This window comes from Arachis hypogaea, chromosome 19 (genome assembly GCF_003086295.3).
Source record: "Arachis hypogaea cultivar Tifrunner chromosome 19, arahy.Tifrunner.gnm2.J5K5, whole genome shotgun sequence".
In the NCBI taxonomy this organism is placed as follows: Eukaryota; Viridiplantae; Streptophyta; class Magnoliopsida; order Fabales; family Fabaceae; genus Arachis; species Arachis hypogaea.
The window spans coordinates 25,260,185-25,284,788 of record NC_092054.1 but is presented as its reverse complement, the minus strand read 5'-3'; the positions used below and the strand labels follow the sequence as shown (position 1 = coordinate 25,284,788).

Sequence of the window (24,604 nt, the reverse complement as noted above, 5' to 3'; positions counted from 1 at the left end):
TGGGAAGCTGGTACTCATCAAGTCGGTTATCAACAGTTTGCCAATTTATTACTTGAGTTTGTATAAGATGCCAAAAGCGGTTGCACGTACAATCATCTCATTGCAGAGAAGGTTCTTCTGGGGGAAGGATGATGGGCTACCTGGCATGGCTCTTGTGAAGTGGGAGATGATCCAGACACCAAAGAAGCTAGGAGGTTTGGGTGTGGGGGATGCGGTGATCCGTAATGCTGCTTTACTATTTAAATGGTGGTGGCGGTTCTCAAAGGAGGAATGTCCTTTATGGAAGAAGATTGTGTGTTCCTGTAACAACTTGAATCCAAATCACCCCCTGTCATTTCAGCAATTGCCAAAAAGAAGTGGTCCATGGAGAGACATTTGTCACCTGCAAATAGGGGAGCAAAATATAAGGCAAAAGATGATTGATGGCCTGGCTATTGAAGTAGGGGATGGTAGAGCCACGAGGTTTTGGGAGGATACGTGGCTCCAAGTGGGAAAGCTGAAAGACTCCTTTCCGAGACTCTTCTTGATTTCAAACCAAAAAGGGTCAGTAATTGGGGACTGTGGGGTCTGGGATGGGTTAGAGTGGGTGTGGCACTTTCAATGGAGGAGAAGTTTACGTCAATGGGAAACAGAGACACTAGACCACATGCTTCAAGTATTGCAATCTGTTAGATTGATAGCAGATGTGCAAGATAGAGTGGTGTGGAAATTTGACAAGGAAGGCATTTATTATACTAACTCATTTGTGCAGGTTTTGCAGGGAGAGTCTTTGGATGAGGAGCTACTGAGATATAGGTTCACTAAGGACATTTGGAAAGGCATAGTTTCGCCATGAGTGGAGCTGTTCTCCTGGTTCGTATTGGTAGGCAGAGTTAATACTAAGGATCGGCTGAGTAGATTGGGGATCTTACAACAGAATGATACTATGTGCATGTTGTGTAAGAAAGATGCTGAAAATATACAACATCTGTTTATTACCTGTGAGTTCACTTGGCAGGTGTGGTGTGCTTGGGCCTTGGCGTTTGGACAGGAGTGGATTATCCCCGGTACTGTAAAAGAGCAATTTGAGAGTTGGAGAGCAGTGTCAATAAGGAAAGAGGTGCGTAAGTATTGGCTAGTTGGCTTCTTCTCAGTGATATGGACTACATGGTTACGCAGAAATGAGGTCATTTTTCACAACAAGACAACAGGAGTTAGAGACTGCGTGGAACAATCCTTCTCATATGCTACAGAATGGTGTTATAAATAACTCATGTTGTTGATGGCAATGCCAGAGATAACATAGAAGTTGTATGACTGTTATGTTTGTTCGACTATTTTGCTCCACATGTGTGTTGAGCTCCTTATTTCAAAAAAAAATTGGCCTTTTAAGCCCCACTCAGAATGATATCTCCTGACTCCTGTCACCATTCAATAAAAATATTTTTTTTTGTTTTAATTTTATGTTTTTGAATTTTACTGATTTTGTTTTGGGTCTCAATTTTTTTAAGTTATTTTTTATTTACAAATGGAGTATCTAAAATTTTTTTATTTATAAACCAACTACCTAAAAATTTAAAACCTAATTTACCTAATAATCTTTGATAACAGATTAATTTTTAAAGAGGTCCTACTTTTTCTAGAACATACTAACTTTTGCCCAAATATACCATTAACTTATAAACATGTTAAAGACTTATTGTTCTGTTTTCTTTTTATAGTTACGAGTATATTATTCCTAGATAATCAGACCTTTGTTCTAAATAATGAATAAATAACGATCAATTCGGGTTTATTACTTTTATATATATTGTAAAAATTATAGATAATTTATCTTTAAATAGTTTTTACAAATTAAATAGTTCTGCACTTCTTAATATGTAAAATTTAGAATTTAAAGTTTAAATTTTTTTTCATTAATTATGAGTTAATTTTTAGAAGATGCTGTTGTACTTTTTATTTTTTTTCAAAACGCATTAGTATTTATAAATAGATGGTGAGATTAATTTAATGCCTAGCATCAAGAAGTTCAATAATATTTATTTTATTAGCGTCCCCAGAAACTCTTTTATGTTTTATTTATTTGCAAAGAACAGAATAACCACCATTTGCGACCATATCTCACCATGCATTGACATAACACCATGCATCCACCGATTTGAACAGGAAAGAATGATATTTGAACACATAAATTGGTGATTTACATTTGTACAGTTGATTTACAACCATTAATAAGAACTTAACTTCTATTTACGTTTATCTATTGAATTTTCTTCGCTAAATTTTAACCGATAAACACCCATTTAAGTGTACAAATAACATTATAAATCTCTTCCAACATTGAGAGTAGTGATTTTTAAGCCCTTGTAAAGCCAACGGTAAATGGAATGCCAGTAGCACTCAACCATGGTTCAGCAGCGCTAGTGGGTCCACCTCTGAGAAATTCAGCAGCAGTGAACCGTGCAGCTTCATTCCTACTAATGAGGCCATGATAACCCTTCCACTTAATCCTTCCTTGAACATTGGCACCAGGTCCAGTATTTGCATACTCAGCGTACCACAAAGTATCAAGGTGCACGGTTCCAGCCCAAGGAAACCACCCTTCTGGGTGAATGGCATCGCTGATCATTGATTCCATGATCAGTGTCTTTGAGTAAGGCTTCCATGGCCTACCCAAGTATGACTTGGTGGTGAACCTCGCAGGGAACAGAGCAGGCTCTGGGACAATCTCACAGTTCTGGAGGACAATTCCGGTGGGCATGTTGGGTTGCGTTGTGCCGTCGGCAGTTACAGTGTTGAATTGTTTATCATCAGGCTTCCTCAGGATGATCTTGCTGTTTTGGATCAAGGCTGGAGATGTGCCAAAGATGAAGTCAATGGTGCCGGAGATTTCGCAGTCTCGGTAGAATTGACGGTTGGTTTGGACGTACAAGGTGTCTTGATTACCAAAGATATGGCATTGGAAGAAAGCTGATTTGTCTCCCTGGTTTCGAAGTGCCACAGCTTGGTGTCCTTTCGGACCAGCGGTGTTTTCGAACCTCATTGCCTTAGCAATGAATCCATCAGCAGTATTGGCTGCATGCATTCAAAAAATACTAGTTATAACATACATGTTTAGTTCACATCATTGTCTTCATCTTAATATACTCAACATAACAAGTGCAAATTAAATTCAAATGTCAGTCTACTCCCCTCCAATATTGAAGGTTCATCATAGTTAGGGGTCAGACAAAAGGCAACATGAAATTAAAAAAAGGTGGCAAAAATGTAAAAGGATCTTACCAAAAGTGGCGGTATGCATTGTTTTCACGCCTTCAACAAAGTTCTTACGACCAGTGACAATAGTCCTTGTAGGGCCATCACCGTACATAAGAATGTTCACAGCATGCTTAGGAATAATAATGTACTCATTATAGAGACCAGCCTTAACGTAAATGACGTATCTACCCTTGAAGCCAGGTGGGTAAGAATCAATAGCTTCCTTGATAGTCCTGAATCGGCCACTTCCATCCTGAGCAACCACCACATGGGCTGGTCCTCGGGTCACCGGTTCAATGGATCCAGGAGAGAATTTAACCTGATCACCACCGGCAGCAGCACCAACTGCAGCACCCGCAACAGCACCAGCAGCGGCACCAGCAGCAATAGCTTTACCTTTTCCCTTGCCCTTGCCCTTACCCTTACCCTTACCCTTGCCCTTTACCTTCGCTAGGAGGTGTCTCTTAGCCAAGTGGACATCGACTTCAGCCAAGAGGTCCCGGTCTGAGGCAGAGAGCCAGGTCGGGAGCCCTTGGTCATCGACATCGGCGGCTAGAAGGCGGCGAGAGCCAGGGTGGACGTCGATCTTCAAGTTGAATTGGCCGAGGATCCTGTCCAAGTCGGCGAGGATATCAAGAGTGAGTCCTGTTGTGGTCATAACTTGGTCTAGGGTCTCTGCGTTAAGCTGTTCCTTGATGACTTTCTCGCCGCTGTCGGTTTCGTTGAAGTTGTCGAGGCAGGTTTGTTGGTAGGAGATGACAGCGCCTAGCCAATTCTTGAAGTCGGCGGACTGGTCATGAATTGTCTGGATATTCTTGCTGTCCACCAACGATGTTGAAAGTTGGAGACTGTCCATGGCTGATTGCAAGAGGTCTTTGCAATCCTCCAGTGCCATCTTGATGCCTGGGTTGCCGTTTCCTTTTTCAACTGTTAGCCTATGGACCCATTCATAAACGAATCAATTCATTCAATTGTTAGAGTAAAAATATATTGAAATAATTCAACAATTGCATTGAGAAATTTATAATACCATAATGTAGGGAGACCAACAAAGTAGTCAGAATTTATCTTATTTATTATTTATTAATTATTATAACAATTGTTAAATATTAAATAAAATAAATTATATCTATTTTTGAGTGATTTTTTTTAATTATCAAATATTTCCGTTTATAATATATATGTATTGTGTGCAATGTAACTGGTACCTGTCACTCATGTTCAAGGCCTTGATGACGCTTTCCGTGGCGGCTTTCACTGCGGCCGCAATGAATTCATTGGGGTCTGTGGTTCCCTTCACTGGGCCCAAGATGTCACGGCAAAGAGTTTGGTTGAGAACGTTTTGGCACATTGTGGCAACGGCTTTATCATGAAGTTCAATGTTGTCAGCACCGGAGTCATCCTTCTTGTTTGCAATAAGCACCGCTCCGATGACCACACCCACCACGAGGATGAGACAGGTGGCAGAAATTATTATCTTTCCTTTCATTTATTTTTTTTATTTATAATTTTGTATATATTTATATTTATATTTATGTATATTTTTACTTTTTTTTTGTTTTTTTTTATATACTCTTTCTTTCTTCTATATATTTTTTCGACAAAAGTCGAAAACTAAAAATAAGAGAAAGAAAAGAAGTTTTTTCTAAAGTTTGTTTATTACCCTTCCGGGCGGTTGCCCTGAGCTTTGAGACACATTGGCAAAAAATGAGGATTTTATAGATACTTCTTTTCTCATCATGAACGGTGACAATGCATGCAGGTATGTCTCACACTATTTTCAGAATTTAGGGTCTGGAGGTATTGCTGATTTCTTGGAATCTAAGTGCCGGAAATTTACTATAATAAGGCAGATTGGCTTTTCAAGGTTCTAGTAGCGTTCAAAACTAGCTATATTTACATCCTCGGACAACATTATTTCAAGTTAAAGTTGTCCTGTTTTCTGGGAGACCGTTTGTTTTTATTGGTATGATTTTTCTTTACCTTTTTTGGTGGCATTTTTTTAGGGGATTGCATGGTTATTAGAAGATAAACTCACATGTGGATCATTTGATCAATGGTTCATGTTTAAGATAATCCCCACAAATTCGCTGATGAGGACTAATCCCTTTACTTGTATTTGGAAAGACAAAGGAATAAACAAGATGTTAGATTATAGACTATAGATTAAAGATGTTAGATTATTGATTAAAAGTAATGGCTAATATAAATTAAAATGATTAATTTTTAATTTTTTTTTACTAAAAAATTCTTTCTTTGTTTAAAGATCAGGTAACGTAAGTACGGTTGAAAGATATTTACAATTTTTTCTTTTTTCGATATTTTATTTAGTTATTTATCTTTTAAATGCACGGACCAAAAAAGAATTGACCGATAATAATAGAAAAATTAGCAACCATGTTAGAGAAACATAAAATATCAATCACAAAATACATATTGAAATAAAAAATATCAGTTATCACATTTATAATCAAATTTTATAAATAGTGTAATTAAACTCGATTCATATTTATAATAAAAATTTTATAGATAATATAAGCAAATTTGATTTACATTTATATCAAAATATAAATAATTAAAAATATAAAAATATTGGTTACTAATTTTTATAGTTGAATAATCAAAATTTTTTCAGTAGCATAATCAAAAGTTTCATAAAAGCAAACAATAAGCTACCGCTATATTTTTTTTTAACATATCAAATTTTTAAGAAATTTAATTCTAATTAAATTGGATAAGTTTTCATTAAATTAGGGATAATTATATTCAGTTCTTGTTTAAAATAATTAAGTTCATCAATTTATTATAAATTGAGTTTAATTATTAAAGCATTTGAAGTTTAACAGCTAATTTTAATTAATTTCACAAACATATAAGTAAAAGTATAAAATTTGAGGTGAATTAGAATTTAAGGCCCAAATTGAATTGCATATGGTTTGATCAGAAATGAGATAAGTCATTTAATTTATTGTTTAAAACTTACTTAAATGTGTAGTTAATTTTGTTAAAAGATTTAAAAAATATTTAGAAAATAATAAAAAATTAGGCTAAAAGCAATTTAAAATTGGTGCTATCTCTGATGACGTTTATTTATTTCTTTTGTTCCATGACTACTAGAGTGGCTATAGGTATTTGACCACTAGAAACTAACCATGTGGAGCATGGAGTTGCAGCTGACCATGATTTTGACCAAGTGAGGCACGTAAATTTATTAATGGAGCAGGGTAATTACTTTTGAGAGTATTTAATTTACTAGATGAATTAAACTAACGAAAATAAAATAAAAATAGAAAGTAAAATTAATTAGAGAAATATTAAAAAATTATCAAAATTTATTACTTTTATCATTAATGAACTATTTATATTTAAAAATATGAGATAAAATATATTATTAAATTATTAAATTATTAAATTAAAAAATAAATTAATAATAAAAATGACGGCCAAAAAATTGTAGTTGTCTAACTGGTGCGTGAAATTTAAAACTCAGCACAATTTAACCGGTAAGTGCACCGAGTCATTTAAATTATAATATCTCAGGTGAGTGAGGGTTAATTCCATGAGGATTGTTGGACTGGGCAAATAGTGGTTATCCTGCAGATCTTAGTCAGGCGAATAAAAAGTTGATTGGTTGCTGTTGAATGCGTATAAAATAAACAAGAAAGCAATAAGAAAATAACGACGAAACAATAGTGAGAAATCAATTAAGCCTTTGGAGATGCTTTATCTTTTTGGATTAACTTTTCTTACTGTCTATTCCAATAATGAATGATTCATTTCCATGTCAAGTTGTAAGTGATTAACGCCACGCTAATGGTCATCTATCTGAACGAGGGTGAAGCTCTAGCAATTCAATCTCTGGTGATCCTACTTAAAATGCTACAGATAAGGTCAAATCTTCCGGATCGGAGAATGAAATTTTATGATTCTAGCTTATACCACAAAGGCTCTAATCGCCCCAAACTCAGCTGAACAAATGTTCCCAACTTCCCATGTCCCCAACGAGTACGTGAATTAGCCGTCTAAGAGATTTATAATCAAGCTTGTAGTTCAATGTTATCCCTCTTGAGACTTGAAGAACACTTGAAGAATAGTGTATGAATGGTGATATAAGGGGCTGAAAACGCAAGTAGTATGTGCAGAATTTTCTCCGTTCTTCCTCTCTCACTTACGGTTCTTATCTCTCTCTTTATGGTAAAATTTTATTGAATTTTTGCTTGGTAATTTTCTTAAATAAAAATTTGAAGTCTAACCTAATTAAATGTTATAAAAGAGGGCTGAAAAAATTAGAGATAAATGGGCTGATAGCAAGAAAGAAGGGGCATGATTTCGAGGAAACACAGTCAGCGTCATAATGACGTGTTTATCTGTAGTTAATCGCGATTAATTACTTGTGGTTAAAAACACAGCAGAGAGGGTGAGAGGCTGAGATAATCTCGGCCCAGAGGCTAAGAGAGTGGGGCCGAATTACTAGGGTAGCAAGCAAGAGGATTCGGGACCTCTAGGAGTCATTTACAGAATATTAGGTAAAAATTCGGTTCGGATAACTTTTACTGGACAGTAAAACAATTAATGACTAATAACTATTCTTAAAGAAGTAAATCATGAAGAGATAGCTAATATAAATCTATGACACATTTAGTTGAATAGAAATTACTTTTACCACTAGTTTTGAGATTTTTTGTTATTAGAATTTTTTCGATGCACGTACAATCGTCACTAAAAGCGTTTTTGCGGCTCAAAAATTTTTGGTGTAGTAACTAAGCCAATGGTAAAATAGTATTTAATATTCATTAGTCAAATTTAACTTAAAAGAAATAATTACCCTTATAAAACTAAATTTAACCTCCTAACTCTATTTTTCTTTTTATTTTTCGTTTTTTTCCAACAAAAAAAATTTATTTACCAAAAATCTGGTTCTTACAACTTAAACACAATTGACCCACCTAATTACATCTAAAATAAACACTTGTCTCCTCTCTCCAATCATCTGCCTCCAATCACCACTGAATGTATATACACCACATGCATGCACTCACTTCACCACCCTTTCCGTTCACTCTCTTCCATCACTCATTCACTCCCACACACTTATACTCACTAAGACTCATTCTTAGAGAAAGGAAGAAAGAAGAGAAGAGAGGGACAGAAAGATCAGAAGAAAGAACAAAAGATGAAGGAATAATGTCATTGTTGTTGCATGTTGTTGCCGCCGCAGTAGCTCACTGCTTTTGTTTCCGGAGACGCCACCGAAACTGTCACTTACTCTTTAAGCACATTAGCATCTTTGATATCATCAAACCAAATAGTGTGTGCTTGTTTTTGTTCATAATTGTAATATTATTGTCATATTGTTGATGATCAAGCAAGTTGTATGAAGCTTGATTATGGTTAATTATGCTTGGTTATTAGTTTGCATGTTGATGTGGATTGTCTCTAAACCAGAGTTACATGGTGCTGAAATTTGTGTAATTAAGGTTAAATTTAGGAGGTTGGTTTGAGTAATTGGCTTGTAAATAGAGAAATAAAGTTAGGGACGTTAGAAACAATAGACTAAACTGGAGAAATAATTTGTGTATTACTAAGTGTATTCAAGTTGTCTGAAATAATACAATATAAAAGGATATTTATAGGTACTAAGAGAATCGTAATAATAAAAATGTAATCTCCTATAATAAATATTCAGATATACTAAATAATACTAATTGATCCTAATTTATCCTAATTATATTCTAACATCCCCCCTCAAATTCAAGTGACAACTTGAGTTTGAAACTTATTTAAAACGACGAAATAAAGAGAAAAAAACTGTATAAACTGATAAAACAGGTGTAGACGGAACTGTCAGAAGGGAGCGCAGATGGAACTGCCGCTTGTCTGAAGGAAGCGCAGACGGAACTGCCGCTTGTCTGAAGGAAGTGCAGATGAAACTGCCGCTGTCTGAAAGAAGCGCAGACGAAACTGCCGGAAAAGAGCGCAGATAGAACTGCGGCTTGTCTGAAGGAAGCACAGATGGAACTGCCACAAAAACATAGATGGAACTGCCACAAGAAAATACAAACGAAACGCAGATGGAACTGCCACAAGAGAACGCAGACGGAACTGACGAAAGAGAGCGAAAACTATACGATTTCTTCATGAGAATAGGTCAGCAGCGGATGATAATGGTGTTTGATCATTCGACTCGAAAAAATACAAGACAGAGAGAACAGGCTAGTCGGTGAGGTGAAAAAAGTATCAAAGGAGTGACAAAAGTTAAGGAAAAAATGGCATATATAGAAAAAAAAGTACAAAAACTATGGTGATTTCACCGCAAGGAAAACAACATATCATCTTCAAGGAAGATACCAAGTGTTTCTGAAAAAAAAAACCTAAGCTCTTGATAATTAGAAACAATATGCTAAACTGGAGAAATGATTTGTGTATTACTAAGTGTATTCAAGTTGTTTGGAATGATACAATATAAAAAGGTATTTATAGGTACTAAGAGAATCGTAATAATAAAGATGTAATCTCCTATAATAAATATTAAGATATACTAAATAATACTAATTAATTCTAATTGATCCTAATTATATTCTAACAAGGGATATTAGCTTATTTCTTGAAAAAGATAATTTTTTGTAGGGTATTCTTAGGTTTAGCTTTATACATTACTCTATCCTTAATTAAAACATAAAAATAAAGTAACAAGGGAAGTTCTATGGTGGCATGGGAAGTGGTGGCTAAGAATGGCCAAGAGTTAATTAGCCTATAAGAAGAGGATAGGTGAAATAATTATATAAAATTTAATTTTTTTTATTATAAGTACTTTTATTTTGTTTTTATAAAAATAATTATCATTTTTAAATTTTAATACTTTATTAATTAGTTTATATTTATTGTATTATTATATTATTATAGGTAAAAACTCACATACAATTGTTTTCATGTGAAGTTGATATTTAAGAACCGTTAGATGATTTGACAAGTTTGACTAAATATCATCTAAAATTTTTTAACTATTAACTTCATATGAAGACAACTGCATGTGAGTCTTTATCTATTATTATATACTACAAGTATTTATTAAAAAAATAATATTAATAGATATCATATAATCATAAAAAGAAAAAATAAATTGTGATTAATAATTTTTTTGTTTATCTTTTTAATTTGTATATATTTAATAAAATTTATAATTAAATAATATATATATATATATATATATATATATATATATATTAAGAAGCATTCTAGTCTAGGTGTATGGTTATTTTCTTTGTATCTTTTGGAACAAGAGTTCGAACCTCCTTTAAAGTATTTTGAAAAATTTTCTCTTTAAAATTTTTGAAATATCACAAGCCTCCTTTGAAGTATTTTGAAAAATTTTTCTTTTAAAATTTTTGAAATATCACAAACTTGACACTTGGCAACACTAGAGTTATGGAATACGGTAGACTTGCTGAGAGCAGAAGCGTTGTGTCTCCTTCCTATAGGTTATGTCACTATAGAACTTCCCATAAAACAAATATACATATAAAGTGAATACTTTTATGATGACATCTTCATATGAAGATAGTATTGTAGACCATTAAATAAATTGATATATTTAACTAAATACGTTTGATTAACCATCTAATTAAGAATTTACAATATCATTTAATTTTTATATGAAGATCATGTAAATATTTTCCTACACATAATACCTAAAATACACACATTAACATAGTTAAGACTAGAGTCCATCTTCACCAAGAGCGATGGCCCTTTGTGAAAATTCAATTCTAAATTATTTGGGATTAACTTGAGTTAGATGAATACTCAAATCACCATTCGTCTGTTTACGTAAGTGACAAGTATTCAAATCTTATTATAATAATTTATTGGCCAACATAATAAATTTTTAAATAAAATTTAGACATCAAAGTAATCATCCATATATAAGTTATAAGATACCATAGGCAATAAAAAAAAATAGCCGCTCAAACTCATTTGCGAGCCAACAGTCAAATTTTGCATCGCCTTAACATAATTTCTTCCAACTAAATTTAGTTTTGATTTACTATTTTATCTCTAATTTCTATTAAATTTTCCAAACTATCTCTTATTCTTTAATACATAAACCCTGATCCTAACGCATAACGCACACCACTCTATTAAAATAAACCAATTGAAATTACATAATTAAATAGAAAATTAAAAACTTGAGAACACATAAAATAAAAGGGCAAATTAGTTTCGTTGTTAGAAAATTAGTTCTTACCTTTTATTTTAGAAAGAGTAGAGTAAAATTCACCAAATAAATAATATTAGTTGTAAAATTCTCTCACGGTTACAAACCACATGTACAAAGATGGTTTCACCTGAGCTTCACAGTAAAAACTTCAAAGTGTAAACCATACCGTACACTACAAAAATTATACAACTACACGTAAAAGAAGGAATAAAAAAGGGAAAAAAGAAAAGAAAAGGAAAAACTCCGAAATTGGAATTACATTTTGCCTATGGCTTCTAACCTCCCACGGAAGCTAAGCTATTCATTTTGTGAATCCAACATCGTAAGGAATGCCAGTTGCCCTCAACCAATCATCAGCAGTACCAGTGGGTCCCGCTTTGAGAAACTGTCCAACAGTGAATGCCGCAGCTTGGTTCCTATCAATGTTTGGGTGGTAACCTTTCCATTTAACCCTTCCTTGAACATTAGCACTGGGTCCAACGTTGTTGTACTCAGCATAGTACAAGGTATTAAGAAACTGGGATCCAGCCCAAGGAGCCCATCCATCAGGTGAGAAAAGGTCACCCAAATTCGACTCCATAACCACTGTCTTTGCATACTGTTTCCATGGCCTACCAAGGTAAGATTTCACTGAGAGTCTGTCGGGGAAGAGTTCCCTCTCCGGCATGATCTCGCAGTTCTGGATAACGATCCCTGTTGCCATGTTCTTTTGCGCCGTGCCGTCGGCCGTGACGGTGTTGAATTGGTTGGGACCTGGCTTCCGAACTATGATCCTGGAGTTTTGGATTATGGTGGCGGATGCGCCGAAGATGAAGTCGATGGTGCCGGAGATCTCGCAGTTTCGGAAGAATTGACGGTTGGCTTGGACGTAGAGGGTGTCTTGGTAACCATGCAGGGCGACGTCGAAGAAAGCGGACATGTCTCCTTGGTTTCGGAACGCCACTGCTTGGTGTTTTGCCCAACCTGCGGTGTTTTCGAATGCCATTGACTTTGCGATGAACCCAGGCGCTGTGTTCGCTGCATACATGAAAAATAAGTGTTTAGAATTTCAAATTTAAAATAAATAAAATAATTTATAAAAAATTAATTAATATTAAATGAAAAAAATTAATTCCTTAATATTATATTAAAATAATTATTACTAATACAATTTTATGAGTTTATTTTTTACAAACTTTACAATAAAAAATTCACATTTAACATGTAATAATAATGTGTTATTACAGTGATAAAAATATTTAATTTAATCATCTACTCCTTCAACTTTGGTCGATGACAATGTAAAATTTTAGCACATGAAAATCAACTCAAATTTTGTTTTAATTTTTAAAATTTAACGAAGACAAAGACAAACAATAGGAAGAATAATAATATCAAATGCACTAGAATTTCTTAAAGGGATTTAACGAAGGGGATAAAAAAATATAATGCAAAGTAACAATATTAATAGATCACAAAATCTAATGTATTAGGGGTTATTTTGTCACTTAAAATGGTACTTTTAGTATTTATCTTTCTAAAGAACATTGAAATAAAATAGTTATAATTTTAGTTTACCATTTCTTTTTCAGTTCATTCATGTTTAACTTTGGTTTTCCTGTTAACAGTGATCTTCAAAGGAAACAAATAAAACACACACAATCGAAAACATAAATAATAGATGTAAAAATATAGGTAAACAATTCCTTACCGAAGGTTGCAGTCTGCATTGTCTTGACACCATCTACAAAGTTCTTGTGACCAGTGACAATAGTCCTTGTTGGGCCATCACCGTACATAAGAATATTCGCTGCAGTCTTTGGAATGATAATATACTCGTTGTAAACCCCAGCCTTAACATAGATAATGTATCTTCCTTTGAAGCCATTAGGATATGAGTTAATAGCATCCTTAATGGTCCTAAATTGACCACTTCCATCTTGAGCAACCACCGCATTTGGTGCACCGTTGCCACCTCCGCCGCCGCCGCCATTTCCCATGAGCTTCCTATCCGCTGCAGACATCCAACCTGGGAACCCTTCTGCATCCACATTGTTATCGGTTGCCTCCATGAGGCGGCGAGAGGCAGGTTTCAAATCCAATTTCAACCCAAAAGTTTCAAGGATCTTAGACAAATCGGTGACAATATCAAGCGTGATCGCAGTGAGTTTCCCCATCTGGTCCAAGCTTTGAGTATGCAACTGCTCTTTCACTTTGGCCTCGCCGTCTTGCGAGTCGTCAAAACCTTCCATGCAAGATTGTTGGTACGAGATAACAGCACTCAGCCAGTTCCTGAAATCAGGCGTCTGATCATGAACAGCTTGAATGTTGTTATCTCGGACCAAATTTGCTGATGCCTCCAGGCTATCTAGGGCAAATTCCAACAAATCTTTACAGTCATCAAGGGCCATCTTGATGCCCGGGCTTTGACTGCCATGATCCACTGAGAGTCGATCACTCATATTCAAAGCCTGAATCACGCTCTTAGTGGTTGCTTCCACCGAGGCCGCAATGTAGGCCTTAGGATCCGACCCTGAGGATTTAACATCCTTGAGCGTGTCTTGGCAAAGCTGAGGATCATCGGTCCCCTGGCACATTGAAGTCACAGTCCTTTGGTGTTCTGCTAATGAAGGATCGCTACTCTTGTTGTTCACGACGACAACTACTCCGATGGCAACACCCACAACCAGGATGAGGGAAACACCGGACACAAGGATTTTTCCTGCGGCCATTTTGTATTTGTTTCACTTTTTTCTTTCTTCCCTTTTTTTTTTGTCTCTTTTTCTAATTGTTGTTTTTTTGTTTTAATCCTAGGAAACAACTATGGAGAAAAACATGTAATTTTTGGGAATATGATATTTAAATTCCCTCCCGCTTTATTGGTTTATTGTTTGGGAGGATGATGATTGATTTGTATGTGTATCAAAGTATTATTGATTATCTGAACTGAGGATTAGTTTTATGTATTTATAGGAAGCTCAATGTTAAGTTATTTTTAGCAGTCTTAGAATAGATAATGAAACTTCCAATCTTTACGTGAATGAGTGTTCAATGTTGTTGCTGATTTCGGAAATTCCTATATTAAGTAGTCATAGAGACTCTTTCAAGTGCCTGTAGTCTTGGGGAACCGCATGGTTTTTGTGGTGGACTTGGAAGCTCTTTAATTTCTTAACATAAATTAATTGATAAGTAAAAATTGCTACATCAAATAGGATACAGCAATATTAGAGAGATCGTAAAAACAGTCAAAATTTAGTTTTTCTTAATTAATATTTATTAATTATTATAATAAATAATAAATATTAAATAAAACAAATTTTAGTTATTTTTTATTAATTCGTTTTGGTTATTAAACATTTTCATTTCGATATTTAGATATAAAAAATATTTGGTAATAAAAAAAATTTAGTCAAAATCAGGCGAACGTATTTTATTTAGCATTTATTAATTGCTGTAATAATTAATGAAGGTTAAATACGATAAATTTTTAACTTTTTTTTTTGTCTTTTTAAAATGAAAAATTTTAAAATGTAGAAATTAAGAGTTAAAAATTAAAGTAAAAGTCATATATCCAAATAGAATTATTATAAAATTGGTGCTAATATATACTACCTAGCTAGAGCTGTAAATACTAGTTTCTTTATAAGCTATTCAGTTTTGGTTAGGCTTATATGTCTTCCTCTTCAATATCTTCAGTGTGTCTGGAGGGCAGGGGAATAACGAACTAGAAATATTCCTTACATCTTATGTCTAAAACATAAATATGAAAAGGTTTAGAAACTGTTATTTGGCCAGTGGTGGAACCAAAATTTTTCTTGACGAGGGCCACAAAAGTTTAAGGGGGCTTGGTTAAATATTTATGTATAAACCATTAGAAAAAATACATTACGTATTATAAATAAAAAAAATGATATGTATATTTAAAAAAATTAGCTGTTATATATTTATAAATAAATACATATATTACTTAATTTAATTTGATATTTATTTTATAATTTAATCTTTATTTTATATAAATTATTGATTTAGTAGTTATTTTTATGTACATTAATATGGTTTATAATAAATATAGAGAATATATATATATATATATAAAAGTTTGTGAACATTTTTAAAAATATTCTTAAATTTTATTTTGTTTTAATTTTATTCTTAAAATTTTTAATTTGCATCAATTGTACTACTCTTGCCAACTAAATTTTTAAGAAATTTAAGACTAATCTAATTATAATATTTAACAATTAGATCTAATTTGTTTGTGTTAAAGGTTGTTCTTTTAAATTTGTTGGTGAATTAGTTCTAAATTTCTTTAAAAAATTAATTGTCAATGATATATTTAATGCAAATTAAAAATTTTTAGGATCAAATTAAAACAAAATAAAATATAAAAATATATTAAAAATTTTTGACAAATTTTAAAAACAAAAATATATCTATAAATATCAGTTATGTTATGTTGTGTACATCAATTTCAATCACTGTATATAAATACGTACAAAAATACAAAAATTCAAAAACTGAAAAATAAATCCCACACGCGTTTCATTCCACTTTCACCAATTTCATTCACCAAAACCACCTCCTCTTTTCTTCTCTCTTCAAACGCGATTTTTTAAAAAAAATTCATTACCATCTTCGTTGCAGTTCTCTCTCACACTACTTCAACTAATTTTTACTATTTTTTTTCTCCATCTATAAAAATAAACATGATTTTGCTAATTATAGTTTTACTTTAATTGAAGCTTTAAACTAATATAAGTTTATCATTGTGAAAAGGTTTCTGATAAGAGTAGTAAGCTTGATGATGCAGAAAATAAAATTGTAAAATACAGAGAGAAGAACAGAAGAGAAGTGAATTGAGAGAAAATTAGAATTAACTATCATGTATTGAACTCACTTCTTTATGTACAAGGCATTGTTATTTATAAAGACATATTGTGTAACTGAATTTTGTAACAGAATTTCAGTTATTGACTCAACTACACATAGTTAACCAAAATCTGTAGCTTCTTGATTTTGATCCTTGACAACCCCCCTCAAAATGAGTGTAGGGGATGAACAAACATGAAGTTTGTCACAAAATTTGTAAAAGAGAGTCATCGATAGTGACTTGGTAAATATGTCAGCCACCTAATCTGAGGATGGAATATTAGTGACAAATAGTTTCTTATGTGTAACTTGGTCCCTCACAAAGTGAAGATCTAGCTTGAAATGCTTAGATTTGCTGTGTAAAATTGGATATGCAGCAAGAAGGCAAGCACTTTGGTTGTCACAGTAGAGAGTAGGAGCTGTGGTAAGAGAGAGATGTAACTCATGAAGCAGATTTTGTGTCCAAATGACTTCAGATTGAGCTGCAGCAATTGCACAAAACTGATCATCTTTTGTGCTTTATCGGCTAACGGCACATAGCGTGTTGCTTTTCCATGCAATCAAGTTTGTTCCTAGGTAGACACAATATCCAGTAACACTTTTTCTATCATCAACATCTACTCCGCAATCAGCATCTGAAAAAGCAAATAATCGAAGGTCAGTACAGGCTGTAAATAAGAGACCCTGATCCATACTTTCTTTAATATATCTAAGTATCCTTTTGAGTGCTTTTCAATTATTGCAATTGACAGTGGGATTGTGCATATACTGACAAATCTTGCTAACAACAAATGTGAGGTCTGGCCTAGTAAGTGTGAGATATTGGAGGGCCCCTATAATAGAACAAAATAATTTTGGATCTTCAAAATGAGAGGAATCATTAGCTAACAATTTTGAAGAAGCAACCATAGGAGTTGGGACTAAATTATCCATAGTCATTTTGGTTCTATCAAATAAGTCAGTGATATATTTCTTTTGATGTAGTAAAATTTGAGAATCATTCACATAATTGGCTTCTAAGCCAAGAAAAAATTTGAATTTGCCAAGGTCTTTAAGAGAGAAAATAGAGTGAAGCTGCTGAATTAATAATTGTAACTCAGAGGGGTTATCTCTAGTTAATAGAATGTCATCAGCATATGCACATAATAGAGTTACAGATGTATTAGTATGTCTTATGAATAAAGAAGGATCTGAATGAGTACTAATAAAATCAAACTTCTTTAATGTGGCAGATAAGGTTAGAAACCAAGCTCTAGGAGCTTGTTTGAGTCCATAAATAGCCACTACAATATTTTTGTTTATTTGTGGAGGTTTTTTCTCCTATTTGTGGAGGTTTCTAAAACCCCCAAAATTTGAGGTGCCACAAGGTCTTTTGTGGAGGTTTTTAAAAACCTCCACAATCTATTCAATGGGGGTTTTGTGTGTGTTTAGTGGAGATTTTATATTAGACTTTTGTGGCAGTTTTAAATCACTTTTGTGATAGTTTAAAACCTCCACAAATTAATTTTTTAATTTAACAAAAATAAACTATTTTGTGAGATTTTTAAACCTCCACAAACTCTGTAATTATTTATTTATTTTTAATTTCAAATCATTCATTAATCTCATCTCATTTACATATTCTCAAATTAAAAATTTATTTTTTAATATCAAAATTTAAAAACTAAATCTTTTATAACACAATTCCTCAATATAAGACATAACTCTATATATAAAAAAATTTGCAATGTCAATAGTTCCAAACATAATTCCATATGGTATTCTTCTACATAACTATTATTGTTTTTATTTAAAAAGTAAAATAAAACAACAAATTCAATATTTCAATATCATCTAACTATTATTGTTTTGGGCGTGGGTCAAAATACACATGGATCAATTCCATGGAGCTTCCATTCATAATTTTTTATCCCAATACAATCAAGAGGTATATATTACAAGAACAAACATGAATCTAGAATTAAATTGCACTACATGAGAGTTACAACCTTTGGGAGTGTTCTTCAAAGAGCAACTAAAGCAGGTTTGTTTTTCACTAACTTATAATAATATCCACAAAAAAAAAAAAGCAGTTTCATACCCAATATGGAAGTTCAATGAAACTACAGAGAATTTTAAAGTAACTAAACCTCGAATGAACTACTTGCTTCCCATATAATTGAAGCTGTTTGAGAAACATATCCATTCCGTATAATCTGTTTACCATCTTCAGTATGCACGGCCTTGTCCAGCACAGCTTCTAAGCTTCATTCTACAACAAAGCTGTCAAATGGACTAAGATCCTGTCTGCAATAACTATAATGTAATCTAAAGGAATATTAGAAAAACTACTCTATCTAGTGATATAAACAATCTATGTCTAGGTGTATATATATGTTGAGTTAAGAAATTAACAAAATTAATTAGTGATGACAAACATTATTTTTGGGCAAAATAAATAATTAGTGTTGATTAATTATATTTACTTATTAACTAATTGTTTATTGTTGCATGCCAAAATCTGTATTGCAGCCCAATTTGAATGGAAAATAAAACAAGGCTAATGGGCTGAATGGTAAGTGAGAATAAAGAAAAGCCCAAGTCATTCATCTCAAACAAAATTCATCAAAGAAGCATAGCAAGACACCAACGGGCTGAAGTAGAGAAGAACCCGATCCAAGCCCGAAATTGTTTTTTAATTTCCCACCATCTTGCTCCAACCAAAGCAACGTTCCTCTCTTCTCTAATCAAGTCAAATCATGGCATCAGAAAAGTAAGAAAGAGAAAGAGAGAAAAAGCTTCTTCCCTAAGCTAGTAACCAAAGAAGCAAGAGAGAGAGAGTTAAAGCTTGAAGCACAGAAGCTAAATCAGAAAATCCAAACCAAATCAAGCTTAAGAAAGGTAATCCATCTCATCTTGCATGCATCAGATCTTCATCCTTTCTTCCCAACTCTCTGTTCTATCCGAAAATGGCATTCAAGGGAAAAGTTGATCTCTGTTCTTCACTGCTACAAATCCACGGTTACAAGAGATACTTGGGGACCAAGTTGCATCTCTATGGTTCAGATTTGGTTGACCATTGGAAGACAATCTTGGTTACTCCTACATGGCTTTCGGTCAAGTTGGAAAAGTCAGAAGCAAAGGTTCTACTTTGATGTTTGAGAAGAAAAAGTGAGCTTGTGGGTTGGTGAAAAGATGTTGACCTTGGAAGAAGAACCAAGAAACATGCAAGGAGATAAAAAGAAGCTTGCTGTTCACTCAGAAGCAATGAGAGAAAACCAGTGAATAGAGGTTTTGTTCTGAGAAAGCCCTTTGAAGAAGTTCATCTAACTGGACAGTGCTTCCTAATCAAAGGTGCATTCCGCCAGTATGAAGAACTAAATCAGAGGCTTGCTAATATGGTTTTTCGCATAGCAAAGAGGCTGTTGATGAAGTCAATCTCCTTCATGTTTTAACTGATTGTAATGTTCTTTTCAATGTTTATCATTCTGTAATTTCTAGTGAGAAAAGGCATTGTGAGAAAACTCAAGTAAAAGCCATGAGTGGAAAAAGGCTGAGTGAAACACTTGAGAGAAAAGCCTAGAGTTATTTTCAGATTTCTTTAGGTGTGTTTATGTCTTGTATCTTGTACCTGTGAGGTATCCCTTTCTTAGTTGGGTTAGCACTAAGAGTGAATAGTTAGGTATTAGCATAGCCAATGTCAAGTTAGGTTAGAACTTGAGTGTGAAAGGATTGGGTCAATCCTGAGTTATTGGTGTATGTAATACTGTTAACTATAGTGAAATTCTTCCATAGTTGTGGAGGAGACTGGATGTAGGTTGCATAGCACAAGGCAACCGAACCAGGATACATGCTGGTGTTAGCTTTTCTCTTCTCTGCTGTGTTCTGTTTTCTAATATTCATGAGACAAAAATAAATTGTCTCATAAATTTCCGCTGCTAAGTTAAAACAGAATCAGAATTACAAATCTGTTTAAAAAGGGTAATAACAGCAACTAAAAGGAAGGCATAAATTTAACCCCCCCTTCTCTAAGCCTACCACAACCTTCAATTGGTATCAGGAGCTAAGGTCTCAAGAATCAAGCTTAACCGCTTGGAGCAAAGATCCAATGGTGAATAATCTGGGCACAACCACAATTGCCTACACCCTCACTGAAGGCCAGTCAAACAACCGGCCATCTTTCTTTAACGGAAAGAACTATTCCTACTGGAAAGAAAGGATAAGGATCTTCATCCAATCCATTGACTACAACTTATGGAAGATCGTTGTGAGTGGCCCCAAGATCCCAACAAAAACAAGTGCTGATGGAGTGGTGACTCTGAAAGAAGAAGCTGAATGGAATGAAGATGACAAGAAGAAGATAGAGCTAAACGCTAAAGCAATCAACCTTCTTCATTGTGCTATCAGCTTTGAAGAGTACCGGAAGGTGTCTAGATGCAAGACAGCCAAAGAAATCTGGGAAAAACTCCAGGTTACACACGAAGGCACTAAACAAGTCAAAAAAATGAGGATTGATATGCTGCGAAAAGAGTATGAGATGTTTAGCATGAAGGATGGAGAAAGCATTGATGAAGCATTTGAGAGATTCTCAATCATAATCAACAACCTTGATGCTATGGGTACAAACTATGCAGAACAAACCTTGGTGAGAAAACTCCTTAGAAGCCTCACAAAAGAGTGGGAAAACACTGCCACTGTCCTAACCGAGAGTAACAACATAAGTCCCATAACCTATGATGAGCTGAGAGGAAAACTCCTTGCCTATGAAGCCATACACACAAACACAAACTCAAAGAAAAAGGGAATAGCCCTCAAGTCACAAATAGAACCAAAAGAGAGTGAGTCTAGTGATGGTATTTCAGATGACGAACTTTTGTTTTTTGCTAGGAGATTTAGAAGGATGATGAAAAGCAAGGGCAAATACAAGGGTTCAAGTTCAAAGGAGCAAAAGATGGACTTGAGCAAGGTGACATGCCATCATTGCAAGGAGGCTGGACACTTCAAATCAAACTGTCCAAAGCTCAAAAAGGAGGACAAAGGCAAGAGGAAAAGGAAGAGAGTACTCATGGCAGCTTGGGAGGATCTTGAGAATGACTCAAATGAAGAAGAAGAATCTGAAGGAGATGACAAAGACTGCTTCATGGCTGGAAACAACAATCTTGATGAGGTAAACTATTATGATTTGACCATTGAGGATTTGCATGTTATTATTGATGATCTCACTTTAAACACATCAAAACTGCTTGATAAATACAATAAATGCAGATCTGAAAGAGATGTGTTAAGAGCTGAAAATGAATTTTTAAAAGAAAAAGTGAAGGAAACTGAATGTGCTTTAGACATCATTGAAGAAAACAGATTTCTAAAATCTGAACTTGAAAAATTAAAAGGAAAGCACATTGTGGATCCTTCACATGAGTTAATTACTGAAAATAAAAAATTAAATGATATGATTAAAAGGCTGAATGGTGACTTAGCAAAATTTGCTCAAGGTTCTAGTAACTTGGACAAATTACTTGCAAGTCAAAGACCATTGTTTGAAAAATCTGGTTTAGGCTACATAGCCAAGGAAGATGCATTTTCTAATATTTCCTCTATAAAGTTTGTGGCTTCTTCATCAAATACCAAAACCATACCAAACAAATCTGGTATTGAAAATGCTCCAACACTTGAAGAAAAATTTGATGAAATATACACAAGTGAAACTGACCCTTCACCAAATACTGAACCGAGTTCAAACCGGCCAGGTTTGGGTTATGTTTTGAAAAATGAGGCTGTTTTCAAGAAACCACCATTTTACAACAAAACCTCATATTCGAAAGGTAAAAATGTTCAAAAAAATTCTGGTGAAAATGCTTTTGCAAAGAGGAATAACTTTAATAAAAATCAGTTTGTTAAAAGAAATGCATCTCCTCCAAGAACCAGAAAATTTCAAAGCTTTAATCATTTCAAGCAATATAACTCACATCAGTTTCAGAAACACACACCAGAAAATCATTGTGTTAATTGCAAGAAATTTGGTCACTCATATGCACAATGCTTCATTGAAAAGAGAGTTGTAGGAAACAAAGTCTACAATGTTGTTTGTGATTTCAATGCACTTGGGCAACCAAGATGGATTAACTTCAAAGAATCCAAATTAATTTGGATACCTAATGCTACTTGAAACTCATCATGCAGATTTGCCTAGCATCCAAGAACAAAAAGGACATGTGGTACATGGATAGTGGATGTTCAAGACACATGACTGGAAGGTCAACCTACTTCATCAAACTAAATAAGTATGATGGAGGTTTTGTGACCTTTGGAGATGATGGTAAAGGTAAAATCATTGCTGTTGGAAAAGTAGGTAATGAGCAATCTATTTTCATTGATGATGTGCTTTTGGTTTGTGGTTTAAAGCATAATCTTTTGAGTATAAGTCAGCTGTGCGATTTAGGATATTTAGTTGTTTTCAAAAAGCTTGAATGCTGTGTTGTTAATGAAAAAACAAATGAAGTGATGTTTGTTGCCAAGCGTTTCAATAATATGTATGGACTTACTCTTGATGAACTAAAGAATCAAAATGTAGCTTGTCTTCACTCTAAAGAATCTGAAAAGTGGTTATGGCACAAGAGATTGGGCCATGCAAGTATGTTTCAAATAAACAAACTTGTAAAGAAAGAATTAGTAAGAGGTCTTCCTTTGATAAAATTTGACAAAGACATCACTTGTGATGCTTGCCAAATGGGAAAGCAAACAAAAAGTTCTTTTAAACCAAAGGAAGACATCTCTACTAAAAGACCACTTGAGTTGCTACACATTGATTTATTTGGTCCAACAAGAACTCAAAGCCTAGGTGGTAAACATTATGGTTTAGTAATTGTGGATGACTACACTAGGTTTGGTTGGGTTTTATTTCTTGCACGCAAAAATGAAGCCTTTTCGGCCTTTGAACCTTTTTGCAAGAAAATTCAAAATGAAAAGGATTTAAAAATCTCTTCTATAAGAAGCGATCATGGAACTGAATTTGAAAATAATTTGTTTGAATCCTTTTGTGAGAAATTTGGAATATCTCACAACTTCTCTTGTCCAAGAACACCACAACAAAATGGTGTTGTGGAAAGAAGAAATAGAAGCATACAAGAGATGATAAGAGCCATGCTTTATGAGAGTAATGTTCCAAAATTCTTTTGGGCTGAAGCGGTTAACACAGCTTGCCACATTTTAAATAGAACAATCGTAAGGAAATTTTTGAAGAAAACCCCTTATGAACTTTGGAAAGGCTACCCACCAAACTTAGATTACTTACACATCTTTGGATGCAAATGCTTTGTCTTAAATAACAAAAAAAATTTGGGTAAATTTGATCCAAAGGCTTATGAGTGTTTATTCGTAGGATATTCCACAACTAGTAAAGCATATAGGGTGTATCATCAAGATGCTAGGATTATTGAGGAGTCCATACATGTTACATTTTGTGATACTAACTTGGTACAAAGTATTTTGGAAGATTGTGATGCAAGAAATCAAGCTCAAAAGGAAGATGAAGCTGCTCAAAATCATGAAAAAGGAAATTCTGGACAAGCTGAACCAGAAACTGCTAATGCTGAAAATTCAAGAGACAATTCCATTTTGTCTCATGAATCTGAAGGAAATTCTGTAGCCAGCAGCGCCCAGAATCCCTTGGTGAATGAATCTGCCTCCAAGTCCACCAGACCTCGTGAATGGAGATTCTTGAAGAATTATCCTGAGGAATTTGTCATTGGGGACGTCTCTCATGGAGTGCAAACAAGGTCTTCCACTAGAAAGGCAAATGAAAGATCAAACATTGCCCTTCTCTCACAAATAAAGCCTCAAAACATCAAGGAAGCACTCAGTGACCCTTCTTGGGTTAAAGCTATGGAAGATGAGCTTCTTGAGTTTGAAAAAAACCAAGTATGGACCTTGGTTCCAAGGCCTAGTGGAAAGAAAGTGACCGGCACCAAGTGGATTTTTCGGAACAAGTTAGGAGAAGATGGTAGCATTGCAAGAAACAAGGCAAGGCTAGTGGCACAAGGATATGACCAAGAAGAAGGAATAGACTTTGATGAATCCTTTGCCCCTGTTGCTCGAATGGAAGCCATAAGACTTCTCTTAGCTTATGCTGCATTTTGTGGTTTTAAATTATACCAAATGGATGTGAAATGTGCATTTTTGAATGGAGTAATAGATAGAGAAGTGTATGTGGAGCAGCCTCCTAGTTTTGAAAATAAAGAGCATTTTGATCATGTTTTCAAACTATCTAAAGCTCTCTATGGTTTAAGACAAGCTCCTAGAGCTTGGTATGAGAGACTTAGCTCT

General features: G+C 34.1%; 2 protein-coding genes across 2 annotated transcripts; both read right to left on the bottom strand.

Moving 5' to 3' along the window:
• Positions 1 to 2,136: 2,136 nt before the first annotated feature.
• Positions 2,137 to 4,923, bottom strand: LOC112779852 (pectinesterase). Its single transcript, XM_025824206.3, has 3 exons — positions 4,446 to 4,923; positions 3,262 to 4,172; positions 2,137 to 3,054 (listed from the first exon to the last, which is right to left on the bottom strand). Exons 1-3 carry the CDS (start codon positions 4,724 to 4,726, stop codon positions 2,336 to 2,338), a joined length of 1,911 nt encoding a protein of 636 aa, XP_025679991.1. The 5' UTR covers positions 4,727 to 4,923; the 3' UTR covers positions 2,137 to 2,335.
• A 6,587-nt stretch (positions 4,924 to 11,510) lies between these two features.
• On the bottom strand, positions 11,511 to 14,350 carry LOC112775123 (pectinesterase/pectinesterase inhibitor-like). Its single transcript, XM_072227286.1, has 2 exons — positions 13,146 to 14,350; positions 11,511 to 12,472 (listed from the first exon to the last, which is right to left on the bottom strand). The coding sequence occupies exons 1-2, from the start codon at positions 14,164 to 14,166 to the stop codon at positions 11,757 to 11,759; spliced, it is 1,737 nt and encodes a 578-aa protein (XP_072083387.1). The 5' UTR covers positions 14,167 to 14,350; the 3' UTR covers positions 11,511 to 11,756.
• Positions 14,351 to 24,604: the final 10,254 nt, after the last annotated feature.